General features: G+C 44.5%; 1 protein-coding gene across 3 annotated transcripts in view; it reads left to right on the forward strand.

Moving 5' to 3' along the window:
- LOC137376120 (potassium channel subfamily K member 2-like) overlaps positions 1-13,613 on the forward strand; it is a 189,686-nt gene that overhangs the window by 164,030 nt on the left and 12,043 nt on the right. Inside the window, exons 4-6 of one of the 3 annotated variants that reach the window (XM_068044130.1) lie at positions 784-970; positions 5,915-5,938; positions 9,703-9,845. In XM_068044130.1, the coding sequence (XP_067900231.1) occupies positions 784-970; positions 5,915-5,938; positions 9,703-9,845 (354 nt within the window). Of the gene's footprint in view, positions 1-783; positions 971-5,914; positions 5,939-7,916; positions 7,932-9,702; positions 9,846-13,613 lie in introns of all 3 variants that reach the window. The other 2 variants (XM_068044131.1, XM_068044132.1) reach the window with 2 other exon arrangements.

Here is a 13,613-nt window from a genome sequence, read left to right on the forward strand (position 1 = left end):
TAGAGGCATTATTGACGCAGTTTGGTTACCTCCTCCTTGTTGAACCTGAATCATTTTACTGCTCCTGGGTGAGGTGGAGGTAAGAGAAGTGATCCCAAATGTCTCTTGGCGGGTAGGGCCTTCTGTAGAGAGCCCTCCTCCTCCTCCTCCTCCCTCTTTGCAGAGCTTCCCTTCTCTGTAGCCTCTGCTCTATCTCATGGTCATATTGCACAGCAAGAGGCACTGCAACTACAGCTTGCCACACCCCGTCGCCAAATCCTGTGTCTTCCCTGATTTTAAACACGAGCTCTCCAAAACACCTCCAAAAATATAGCTCAGTACTTCCACAAAGCAGAAGCAGCCTAAGCAGAAGTAATTGAAAAGCACCTCATCTGCAGGTTGGTGTAAGGCCCTTTCAATTGCGCTTTTGAGGGGCCCTCGTGCTGCTGAGCGCCTGGTCAGCTGGGTGTGATCAGCACTGGCGTTGTTTGGGTATGTCACAGATGAAATACCTAACACTAATGCCAAATCAACCGGAATGGCTGTTTGATGTCATGATAACACCAGTCCTAACATTTCAGGCACGGGCACAACACGCCCATGCTAGTGCCCTTACCAGCATGGGGCACCACATTGCCATGCTGGAAATGGCCAGAAGCATGGGCGGTGCCGTTTTCTGCCTTGGGGTTTCCATAGCGCTGGCACCATTTCACGACCACAATCCAAAGATAAACATGTTGAAAAAAGGGTCAAGAGGGGAGATAATAATTCCATGTTTTAGAATCTTTTTCCTCTCTTTTGCAGGAATGGAGGATAAGTCAAACCAAAATTCGTGTCATCTCCACTTTTATATTCATACTGTTTGGATGTCTGTTGTTTGTGGCTATCCCTGCTATCATATTTAAACATATAGAAGGTTGGACTGCTTTGGAATCTATCTATTTTGTAGTGATCACCTTGACAACAATTGGATTTGGTGATTTTGTGGCAGGTGAGATTTTGCCTCTACTTGAGATTATGAAATAAATTTATCCATTTAAACATGATGTGATATTCTAAATGCATATATATGTCACGATTTCAGGATTACTTCATTTAGCAAAAAAATTTAAAATTTACATCTGTTTCATTGTTCAATTGCACGCATTCCTAAATATTAAATCCTAGTTTTCTTTCATTTAACCATCTTCAGGAACCATATAATTTCTTTTCTTTACCTGGATGGCTGCTGGACAAGCAGCTGTTTTCTGCCACTGGAGTTGCAACAGAATAACAGTAACTTATACACTTGCCCATTAATGTGGGTGAAGAAGGGGGAAATGGGGAGAGGAGGCATAATCTGTGGTCTATACCCAGTATATCCTACAGAAATTAGGCTGAAATTAGGCCAATCTGACATTTTGTTGATAGAGTATCAGCAATTTTAAAAAATCTTTAAGGGCTGAATTTTATTAGCGCACCCTAAATCGCGGTGGCGCGCTTTGAAGTTGGCGGCCTTCAGGCGCAGCTGCGCCGCTGCTGAGCCCCCGTGATATTTTGTGCGGGGGCTCATTTAAATGGAGGGGGCGGAACGGCCGTCCCCAATGACATAGAGGGGGAGCATCATCCATCATCCGCTCCATCCCCGGCAGCAGCGTTCGGCACCAGCGTGCAGGTGCCGGCGCCATTTTTAAAGGACTTCAAGCCCTTAGGAACATAGTGAATCATCTTTATAAAAGTAATTAAAATATGGAGGTCCTTTCCCAACCACCGACACGCCCCCCCCATGGCCTATATGTGGATAATTTATTATTTCCAACCTGAACTTCCCCCCCCAGCCTCGTCACATTTTCCCTTCAACCCCTTCCCACCATCCCCACAGCCAGTAAAAAGTATTTTTCCCACTTCCCCCCCCCACCCCCACTGATAATTCACTCCTCCTTCCTCCTCACCAGTGTCTCGCCTTGAATTCCCAAATGGGGTTCGGAAGGCACAGGCGTGGGATGGCCTTCTGACCCAGGTAAATTAATAAACATTTTTTTTTGAATAAGTTTTAGTAGGTAAATGAAGGCCCCATCGCCGTACCGAGGCCTCGTAAAATGCTACGGGGCCTTCTCAGGGTCGGTGGTCATGGTGGGCCTCTCCCGCAAGTATTTTATGGGCCCTCCTGCCACAACCCCCAACGTCACGGGGCTGGTAAAGTTCAGCCCTATGTGTGAGCTAGCAAGAGATATTTTCAATAAAAACAGTAAATGATGGAAATACTTAGCAGGTCTGGCAGCATCTGTGGAGAGAGAAACGGAGTTAATGGGCTGAATTTTTCTATTGGGGTTCAAGTCCCATCACCAGGAATGAAAACAGGAGCCGATGCCGCTCCAGAGGGCAGCAGAATCCTGGGGCAGTATTTTGCCATGGCGGTCCGTTAACAGGCTGCCGCCGGGACTGCTGTCCAATTGATGTCACCGGACCTCACCCCAGAGATGCCAGCCCAATCAGAGGGCTGGCAGCTCCGTTGCTAGTGGTGGCCACTGCTGAGACTGCAGCATAAGGGAGAGGGTGCCTCAATGCCGAGGCGCGCTCGAAGTGCAGGTGAGTTTTTGTGAGGAAGCCAGGGTCAAGCAAGCAGGCCCCAGCAATTGGGGGTTGAGGCCGAGTGGTCGTGGTACACCAGCTGTAGCTGTGGAGGCGGGGTGTGAGGGGGGAGGGTGTTTTCGTCGGCTAAAGAGTGGCTAAAAAGGAGGGTCTCCCCGGGATCCTGCTGGGAGGCCGCCAGTGTTTACCTGGCAGTCTTCCCACGAGGTGATAGGCCCTCCCAACGTGGGCAAAATGCTGGCGGAGGCAGAAGGAGGCCCTTAAGTGATTCAACGTTTTAGATTGGTGACATTTCTTCAGAGTTGGGTTCTGAGGGACAATCCATTACACAATCCAATTTCTTGTTTTCACCCCATCTGTTTACCAAGATGGACCTTCATTTTCATTCCCAATCTCTATACAGTTGTATGGAAATCCAATGCTGCCCCAGTATTGCAACCTGGACATGAATCTGACATTAAGGGCTGGGTTTTCCTGAATGGGTTACAATCCCAAATTCGACTTCGATTCCAAGTCAGGAACCCAGAAGTGGCCATGGCAGGACATCGGGCACAATCTTCCTGGAGGCGGCCAATTAAGAGGCCACCTCCGGGAGCCCCATCCCATTAAGGACTGCGGGCAGACCAGGGAAGTGAGAGTCCCACTCAGGGCCCGCAGCAATAACAGGCTGGCAGCCCTGCCTAGAGAGATTGGCGCTGCTGAGGCAGGCAGACAAGTGCGAGGGTGCCTCAGCATGGAAGCACACACAGTTCCCTTTGGAGAAGTCAGCAAATAAAGAGGCCCAAAGCCAGTAGGGTCATCGGAGTGGAGGGGAAAGGAGTAGTGACAGACAGGGTTGTGGCCTTTGACCTCAGTGGCCCTGGGACATGGGGTCATGTAGCCTTTCGCTCCGGTGGCCAGCCAGCCTGCTACAGGGATGCTGCCTCGAATGTTCTGGTGGCCTCGGCAATCGGCATGCGGCTGCTCCACTGGTGGGTAAATACCAGCGCTGTCACAAAATGGACCCTAAGTATGGACTTAATTACCTTAATTGGCTGTCAGCCTCCGTGCAGCAGGCAGCCGACCCTGCTCCCAGCCTGGCCTAGGAAAGACCCCCGGAGATGGGAAGGCATCGGGGAGCCATCCCAATGCGACTCCCCCCTATTTTCCTGGTCCCACCTCCAACCCATCTCCACGGGGTCAGGAAAATTCAGCCCTAAGTTGCCATTATTTTAACATTCTTGGGCAGTTTAAAACTGTGTCATGGAAAGGGCAATCATTTTTCTGGATCTCGGTTTAATGTGTAGCCAAGCAAGCTATTTTTCAAAAAATGGTCAACACTGATTACATAAAAATTCAGCAGATTGAAGATGGTTTCTTTTAAATGATTTGAGTGGGTTTGGCAGACCATTATTTATTTTTTTGTGCATAAAAGCAAATTAAGCATGGGAATAAAAGAGAGAATGTAAGTGAAGTTTTCTGATGGGTTGGTTGTTTCATTGCTATAAACATTTTTAGGGGGTGGAATTTAACTTTGGAAGGGTCCCAGATGGGAGATTTCAGTAGGCCATTGGTTACACACTCTGTTGTATTCAGTTTATTGGCCAGCATATATCCCTTAACCACCCAAACAGTCATTTATCTCATTACTGTATGCAATTGACAACAGTAACTTCAAAATAGCTCTTTGGCTGTGAAGTACCTTGGGATGTTCTAAAGATGTGAAAAGTGCTATATAATTGTAAGTTAGTTATTTTTTGACAAAGAATAATTATCATTAGGCCACATTGTAAATTGATAAATACAGTTTACTCCCATTAATTTGAAGTCAGTCGATTTGAATCATTTGCTTATTCAAATTCAAACCCTACAAAAATGCCTCCAGTGCTGTTTTATTAAAATGGCTTAATTTTGACTACTAATTGAAGTACTGGATATCTCATTTTTTTCAAGTAAAAAATGACTTCAAATTAAAAGTAAACTGTACTCACTACCACCAGGGAAACATATACAAACTGGATCAATAAACCACCAGCACTATCTTCCAACGAATTGGAAAATCAAAAATTAAATACACATAGAATGAAAAACACCTATTTCAGTTTATGTCACTCGAGACATGAAAGTGTCACAATGAAGAAATCCAGGACATTAATTGTACATATGGTAGTAATTTTATGTCACTGCAAATGTAAATCTAGGAAATGTATAAAAAATGAAGTTAGATTTGCTAAGCTATCTTTAAAAAATAAAGGGCACATCAGTAGTAAGGATAGTCAAAATCAGGTTAGGTCTTCTAAGAGATAAAGGCGGTAAGCTTGTAGTGAAGAGTAAACGAATGGCAGAAATATTAAATAAGAAGTTAAATAATATTCCAGTTGGTCCAGGATTCCATCCCGAGGAAGAAGCACTATGACTTCCATTTGGGGGCTGTGGAACTGAAGGGTCCTGCCTGCATAGTTATTATATCAAGCTGCATGTCTAGGGGAGTTGTTGGGCATCCTCGGGAATTCTGTGCATTGCACCCTTTTAAGTCCTAAATGGAACTCTTTCCAGTTGAAAACTGGCATGAGTTCTATTTAATTAAAAACAGAAAATGCTGGAAATGCACAGCAGGTCTGGCGCAGCTGTGGAGAGAAAAACAGAGTTAACAGGCTGAATTTTATGGGCCCCCTTGGGACAGGAATGGAGGCAGGGAACCCCATAAAATTGTGTTGGAAGGTGGGTGGACAGAGCCCGTCGCCTTCCCGATGCCTTCCAATTCAGTCCAGGGTGGGGAAGGCCGAGGATGGCCTTCCCACCCTTGGCCAATTGAGGCCCTTAAGTGGCTAATTAATGGCCAATTAAGGGCCTCTTCCAACCTCAGGCCGAATTTCATGGAAGGCGGAGGTGTCTGCCACTGCGGGGAGACACTGCCAGGTGGTCTCCTATTGGGGTCAGGGGAGTCCCTCCTTTATGGGCATTCCAGGGTCCCCGGAGGGCCCCCACCAGCGATTGCTGCCCATCCCCCTGGGAGGACCACTCCTCCCTCACTAACCCAACCTCCCACCCCGTCGCCAGGGCCTGCCTGAATGGACCCGGTGACCCTGACCCCACTTAACTCTGCCGGGGTCTCTGGACTTTTTGGTACTGCTCTCAGTGGTGCTGCCGGTACTGCAGAGCTGCTGGCCCTCCGAGTCCCCGACGACAGTCAATTAATTGACTGCCTGCTGTGGAGTTGCAACAGAGATCCGATGGAGGGCCAAGGTGGGTTCTCCCAACACTTGACCCCGTCTTCAGAACAAAATCCAGCCCAACATGTCATGTCGATAAATTTTCGTAGGAGCTGGGAAAAGTTAGAGATGTAATAGGTTTTAAGTAAGTACAGACGCAGTGAAAGAGGAAGGGGAGAAAAAGAACAAAAGGGAAGGTCTGTGATAGGGTGAAAGGCAGGAGAGATTAAATGAGAAAAGGTTTGATGGTGCAATGCAAAAGGGAGTGGTAATGGGGCAAGTAAAGAAACAAAAGATGTATCTAGAGAAGATGTAAACGGCAGAATGCTGAAAAACTGCCATCCCAAAACCAAAAATAACCCCAAAACAAAGAAAAAAGTAGGAAACAAACTGGGGGCAGAAATTAACATCTGAAATTGTTAAACTCAGTCTTGAGTACGGAAGTCTACAAGTGCCTAATCGAAAGATGATGCGCTGTTCCTCGAGCTTACATTGAGCTTCATCGGAACAGTGTAGGAGACGGAGAACAGGTAGAACAGAGTGGGAGTGGAGCAGAGAATTCAAATGTTCTGTTGAATTTGCCATGACCGAGGTAATCAATCCTAGATGGTATTGATTAGCTTTATTTTAGAGACTTAGAAGCTGAAGAAACTTACTAATTTTTTTCTTCAGGCTGAGAAAGGCCTCAGGTGGGCATCTTTGCAGGCAGGGATTGCTAAGCTCAACAGGCTAATGACCACGTCCCTTAAATTTGGGAGAGGGCCTGTGTCCTTTGTCAAAAAACATAAAAGGCACATTAATAGATGGGAGTTCTATTTCACTGCACTTCTACAAGAAGAGTGGAAGCCGCAGCATTTTCACTGGCAGAGTTTGAGTTAAATATAAGGAAATGTGCTTTTATGAATGAAGGGCAAGAAGCAAAAAGTGGGGGTAAATGGAAGTTTCTCAGGAAAGAAAAATATGGTGAATGGTTTCAACTCTTCGTTACTATAAACATAAACCATCTGGACATAGTATTTGAGGGAACAATATTGAAATTTGTTGATACCAAATTGGAGGCATTGTAAATTGTGTTGGGCATTATAAAAGACTTTAAGAGGATAAAGGTAGACTAGCAGGAAAGGCAGATAAGGGGAAGATGCAGTTCAATGTAGAAAAAATCTTAAGTCATACATTTTATAAGTTAGAATAGGGAAAGGGAATACACTTCAAATAGTAAAATCTTAAATCAGATCAAGGAGCAGAGTGGCCTTGTTGTGAAGACACAGGTGTCATTAAACATGGCTGTGCAAAAAGATAAGGCCATGAAAAAGGTAAGCCAAATTCTTTTTTAATATCTAGAGGTAGAAGGTACAAAAGCAAGGAGGTAATATTAAACTTGTACAAGAAGTTGGTTCAGCAGTTGAGGTATTGTGTAAAGTTTTAGACACCCCATTATAGGAAGGATGTAAAACAAGGGAAAACGCCCAGTTTCGATTCACCAGAATGATAAGGGGGTTATAGTTCTGAAATGAAGAGCCGAATTTTATCAGCACACAGCAGCGCTGTGAAGTCGCCGGCCTTCCGACACAGAAGTGCCACCGCAGAGCTGCCGCAATATTACGCGCAGGGGCTCATTTAAATGGAGGAGGCAGAGCGACCACCCCAGATGACATAGAGAGGGCGGTCGCCACATCCCCGGCAATGGCGTCTGGCACCACTGTGCAGGCGCAGGCGCCATTTTTAAGGGCTTCAAGCCCTTACATGACATTTAAATTTTTAAAGATAAAAGATGGTGCATATGTAAGTGAAACACCTAATGACATTCTCACTGCCCCCACACACACACCCAAGGAAGAATCGCTGGATTAATTGGACATTCCCCCAACAAGATTCTTGGTCTGATCCCGACCTGCCCCACCACCCCCCACCCCCCTTTGACCTTTAGCTACCTTAAATCTTGGCCCCTTCCCACCATTCCCCCACCAAACAGAAGTCTTTTCCCCGCTTCCCTCCACCTCCCGCCCTGAAATTTGCACTGCTTCCCCCCTCCTCACCAGTGTCTCGCCTCGGAAGGCATGCGAGTTGCAGCCATCACTGGTACTATCGCCGTGGGACGGTCACCGTGAGCAGGTAAGTTCATTATCATTTAATTTACATCAAGTTGATTATTCAAGTGAAGGCCCCGCTGCCAAGCCGACGGGGGAGGGGGTGGGGGAGCAGGGGCGCACTGAGGCCTTGCTGTCGCCTGTAATATGCGGCGGGGCTTTCTCAGTGTCATGGGTCGTGGCGGGCCGCCTCCGCAAGTACTTTACGGGCCTCCCAGCCACCATTCACGGTGCCAAGGGGCTGGTAAAATCCAGCCCGAAATGTGAGAAATTAGGCCTTTTTCACAAGAGCTAAGGAGGTTGAGGGTGACTAGATGGAGATTATCAAGTAAGTAGGGATCTTAGTGAGATGGGCATGAGAGAGTACAAACTTAAGATAGTCACAGAAAGAATTCAAAGCGAGGTTAAAAATACTTTTTTTCATGAAAGGTGAAGAAAAACAGCAGCAGAGCTTAGATAGGCCAAATAGCCTGTTTCTGCCTGTGATATTTATGATTCTATGATGTTGCAGGCTGTTCTAGCATATAATTAAGCATTGTATTTTTGGGATTTTTCATGGCTGTGTTGCGAACACTCAGTTGAATTCTGGTGTGACCAATTGACACAATGTGAATTACAGCAGAATTATTTTCTACAGATGGAATTAATTGTTTATTATTAGTTATTCTACAAAATATTGTAAAGATAAACTGATCAATAATTTCATTTGTATTCAATATTAAGACCAGCTCATCCATCACTCCCATTGTTAATCACAAACCTCTCCATGACCTTGCCCCACCCTATCTCTGCAACATTGAAACCCTTCCTGCATTCTTTGCTCCTCTGATCCTGTGGTCTTTTATGCACCCCCTGCTCTCTTCAAAGCCATGAGCTATTTTGGCCTTGTGTTTTGAAGCCTGCCTAAATCCCCAATTCTCTTCTCTCTCCACAATTAATGTTTTTCTCAAAACCCATCTTTTTAATTAGGCTTTCCGTCATCTCCCTTAACTCTTCCACCAGTTGTTCATTTATTTCTTTGAAATATTTTCCCTCGCCTATCTAAAATACTTTAGAACATTTCCTACATTATAAGTACCATATAAAATTGCTTCATATTTTCGCCCATCTTTCTGAATGAAGTTTGAATGTCTGTTTTGGTTTCAAATTCAGAATCAACTGTTCCACTGTAAAACTCAGAATATGATCGCCAACTTTAGTAGTGTATTATTCACAAGAACACAAGAAATAGGAGCAGAAGTAGACCATATGGCTCATCGAGCCTGCTCTGCTATTCAGTACGATTATGGCTGATCTTGGGCTTCAATTCCACTTTCCCGCCTGCTCCCCATATCCCTTGATTCCCTGCGAGACCAAAAATCTATCCCAGCCTTAAATGTATTCGATAATGGGGCATCCAAAACCCTCTGGGGTGGAGAATTCCAAAGATTCACAATCCTTTGAATGTAGTAATTATTTCTGATCTCTCTGAGACAAGCTATTAATTTAGTGCCAATTATGTTGTGGATTATGCACATTAGGTACTGAGTTTACACTTTCCAAATTCCAATCATATTTCACTCAAGACTCTTAACAGCCCATTTTTGTAAACCCTTTGAGGTCACTACAGTGCTACAATTTTCCCCATGCCATCACTCAAAATGCCAATCAAACTTTCTTTGCCTTAACCTTAATAAGGCAACCTTTACGAGTGAGCCACACATAAACATTTCTTTATGCCAGTTGTAGTATATCTGGGCCGTAGACAACTTTTACTTTAAAAAACATAATACTGGCTTCTGTTCTAATATCCCATTACATTCAGAGCAAAAAAACTTGATGCTATAGTTCACCTGAAACTGACTGACTTTTACTATTCTTTTAATGATGTTTAGGAGAGAGTCCTGATAAAGAATATTTAGACTGGTACAAACCTGCTGTATGGTTCTGGATCCTAGTAGGACTTGCTTACTTTGCTGCTGTTCTGAGTATGATTGGAGACTGGCTTCGTGTCATATCAAGGAAAACAAAGGAAGAGGTATGTTGCTCTTAACTGTTTACATTATTCCCTTAATACATCATTTTATATGAGAAATAAAAACTTGAATTACAGTAGAACCTCATATTGACTATCCCTCTAATTTGATGTTCCTTTCTTGCGAACTGTTTCTTTCAAGTCCTGATTTCAAAGCAATGTTAAGTACTCTATACATACTTTTTTCCATTAATTCAACATCTTGTTATCCAGGATATTGACTTTTTTTAAAGTCTCAGCCTACATTTGTAAAGCATCTAAACACATTTTCATGTGGCATTTCTGTAGTTCAAACGTTGACCTATGTTGCCAGTGGCCTGGGTTTATGTTACTAAATTATGTTCCTCCATTCTAATTGTGACTACACATCAAAGACTACACATTGACTGTAAAGCGCTTTGGGATATCCTGAGGTCACAAAAGGCACTATATAAATGCAAGTTCTTTCTTTAAAACTGGTTCTTTTATCACAAGGACAGCATAGTAAACTCAGGAAAATGTAGAAACATTTAGTTCATCAACTTTTTTTTCCACTTGTGGGTGAGTCCAGAACAAAGGGGCTTAAAAATAAGCTAGCTACTAACATATCAAATAAAAAAGGCATTTAAGCTGAGCTTTGATGCACAATTGAGGGAGCGGTTAATAGATGGATACAGGGCATGGCAGGAAGAGATAATTGGAGTGGGAGGAAGCTCATGTAGAATATATTCAGTGGCACGGGGCAGTTAGACCGAATGGTCTGCTTCTGCACTGTAGATTCTGTGCCATTCTACATTACTTCTGAGAATTTGTCTTTATCTCTTAATTATTTTTCATGAAAATTCATGTTGCAAATCTATATGACCCCTTTGAAAACCTGTTAATTTAGCTTCAACTGTCCATTGTTCAACTCATTGACGTAGTAATGTGTGCAACCAGAGCAGACCAGCCTTTGATAGGAATTTTGTACACCTTCTGGGTAATTTAAGTTAATAGGAATGTAACAAGCATTCCCATTCTCTTTCTGTCAGGCTTATCTCTCTGATGGTCCTGTACTAGGGATTGAGGGAGTTATCGTCGAAGGATTGTGAGCAGCTAGAAAAGGAGTGGGAGATTTAATATGTAGATAGCAACCAAGACGCTTCACAAGTAATGAAATATTTTTGAGTTGTAGTGTTGTTTCATAGGTGAACATAGCAGTCAAATTGCACATAGCAAGATTCACAAATAGCAAATGTGATAAAGTATGAAATATTGACAATAATAGTTGAAGGAATAATTTTGGGCAGAAGAATGGCCTGCTCTTCTTCAAATAGTGCTATAGGGGGCTGAGTTTTCTGAGGCCTCTGGCGTCGGGGGTTGCAGCGGGTGGGGGCCCGGGAAATTCTTTTGGGAGAGGCCCGCTACGACCCCCGACGCCGAGAAGTCCCCTCCGTATTTTACTGGTGGCAGCGAGGTCTCGGTGCGGCCACCTCGCCTTCCTTTCAATATTAAAATTATGTTAAAAACATTCAAATGAACCAACTTTGTCTCGACGGCTGTCCCATGCCAATATTCCGGCTGCCAGCCGGAAGTCCTGCACCTTTGGAACTCCGTTTGGAGTTCTGAGACGCGACACTGGTGAGGAGGCGGACCAGTGAAATCTTCAGGTTGGGAGGGGTGTGGGAGCAGGGAAAACTGCTCCGAATGGTTGTGGGGATATTGGGAAGGGGTTGAGGGTCGAATGTTCTGAAGGTAGGGAATGAAGATCGTCATTTAAAAAATTGTTTTTCCAGGGTTATGGGTAATTTTATTTATTGAGAACTCATTGTGGGTGTGGGAGAGGGGATGCAAAGTTTGAATAAAATTTTATTGCTAATAGTAGTGCGGTGGGACCTTTAAATATTTCAATTTACCTAAAAGGCTTGAAACCCTTTAAAAATGACACCGGCGGTCATCCCCTCTATGTCATCGGGGGTGGCCGCTCTGTCCCCTTCATTTAAATGAGACCCCATGCGAAATATCGCGGGAGCTCAGGGATGGCGTAACCGTGCCTGAAGACCATTGCGATCAGAGCACACCGCCAGCATGCTCATAAATTTCAGCCGAGCACCTCTGTATGTCCTCTTGAATAGACAGACAGGGTCATAGTTTAATATTTCACCTGAAACACAGCAGTTCTAATAATGCAGCACTGCACTGAAGTATCCATCTATATTATATATTTACATCATAGAGTGGGGCTTGAATCTACAACTTTCTGACTTGAAAGCAAAAATGCTAACAACTAAGGCAGGCTGGATGTGGGAGGGGATTTAAAGTCCTGATTCTCACAGATAGAAATTTATTTGATTTCAGTACCTACTCTGGCCTCTTAGGATTGGAGCCAACTTCCCAGGCTGCAAACATATTCTTGATCAAAGTCTCCGTCTTGCAGAGCACAGCAACAGCTAACAGGAATGTACGTTGCTTCTTCAGTGCCGTATAAATTATTCCCTGCCAACTTCAGTAGAGGCTCCTGTTACTAATTTAAAATATTCTCTCTCTTCATCTATCCTGCTGGATTGTTTCTAGTCTAAAATCAGATGCAGAAATTTGAACTAAGTTTGGGAGTTTAGAGGGAGAATCGCCATGAACATCACATATTAACATATGTTCTGCTTCTCCTATTACTACTGCTGACAGGAAAAGTGAAGGAGCAACTTTTAGCTACAGCTAATAGCCATATCAGGAATAAAGTCACTCTGAGTTGACCTTTTCACCAAATTGGTCCCTTTGATAACTGCCGTGGTTGATTGACTTAAGGTGCTTTTACGTTATCGCAGTGCCATGTGCCTTTCTCCTTTGGATTCCAGCAGAATCATTGACTTTGATATCAACCCCCCCACAACAGGGGGAAAGGGTCAGGGAGGGGGGAGAGGTGAAAAAATGAAATACAGAGAACGCAACCCTAACCTGCCGCGCATGCACCCACTCCCCTTTGGACGGCAGTGGACATTGGGGCATCTGAATGTCCCGCTGTGGAGAGGTGGGACACTTAATTAACATATTTAAATTGGGCTCCCACAGTGCAGTTGGGATCACAATTTAAAATTTACTGTTTGTGCGTGGTTTCCCAGCAGTGAAAGGAAGCTAGGAGCTGCTGGCTCCATGAGGTAAGTGCTGCTTTCAGCATACCTTGTGGGCCACAAGGAGCAGGGGTTCCCCCCCCCCCCCCCCCCCGGACCCCTCAAGGAAACTTTTGGCCTCCATCAGCCCTGGTCACCAGCTTTCCCCAACCCCCCACCACCCCACAAACCCCACAGGCCTGATTATTGACCTACCCCCAACTGACCTACCCCTATCGAGTGCCTCTCTCTCCTCCCAATCATGGGTCTCTGCAACCATTTGATTGCCAGGGACTATCTCCAAGGACCCCTGGCTGTGACCTCCTGCTGCTGGATTGACTCCCGCTCGCAAGCTAGATTGTCCATTTAGCTGACTACTGACTGGGAAATGGAGCTATAAAATACTAATGAAGTCCTGCTATTCAGTTCGGCAGGACATCTGCATTATTTTGGCCTCACCTGGACCCTCCCTGCCTTCCATTAAATATTAAGGCCATTGAATTTTTCAGTGCTTTGGAAAACCCACAAAAAATGGACCTTCAGTTCCACTGGAAAATGGTAAGACAGACAATATATGGTCGGATCCTATTCATGCAGAAATGACAAAGGTAGATAAATGGAAGGTGAGCATTTTGGTAGGAAATTAGAACAACATGAAGGTACTGCCGTTGATGTTGTGTATGTGGACTCTCAAAAGGCATTGGAG

The sequence above is a fragment of the Heterodontus francisci genome, chromosome 13 (genome assembly GCF_036365525.1).
Source record: "Heterodontus francisci isolate sHetFra1 chromosome 13, sHetFra1.hap1, whole genome shotgun sequence".
Taxonomy (NCBI): domain Eukaryota; kingdom Metazoa; phylum Chordata; class Chondrichthyes; order Heterodontiformes; family Heterodontidae; genus Heterodontus; species Heterodontus francisci.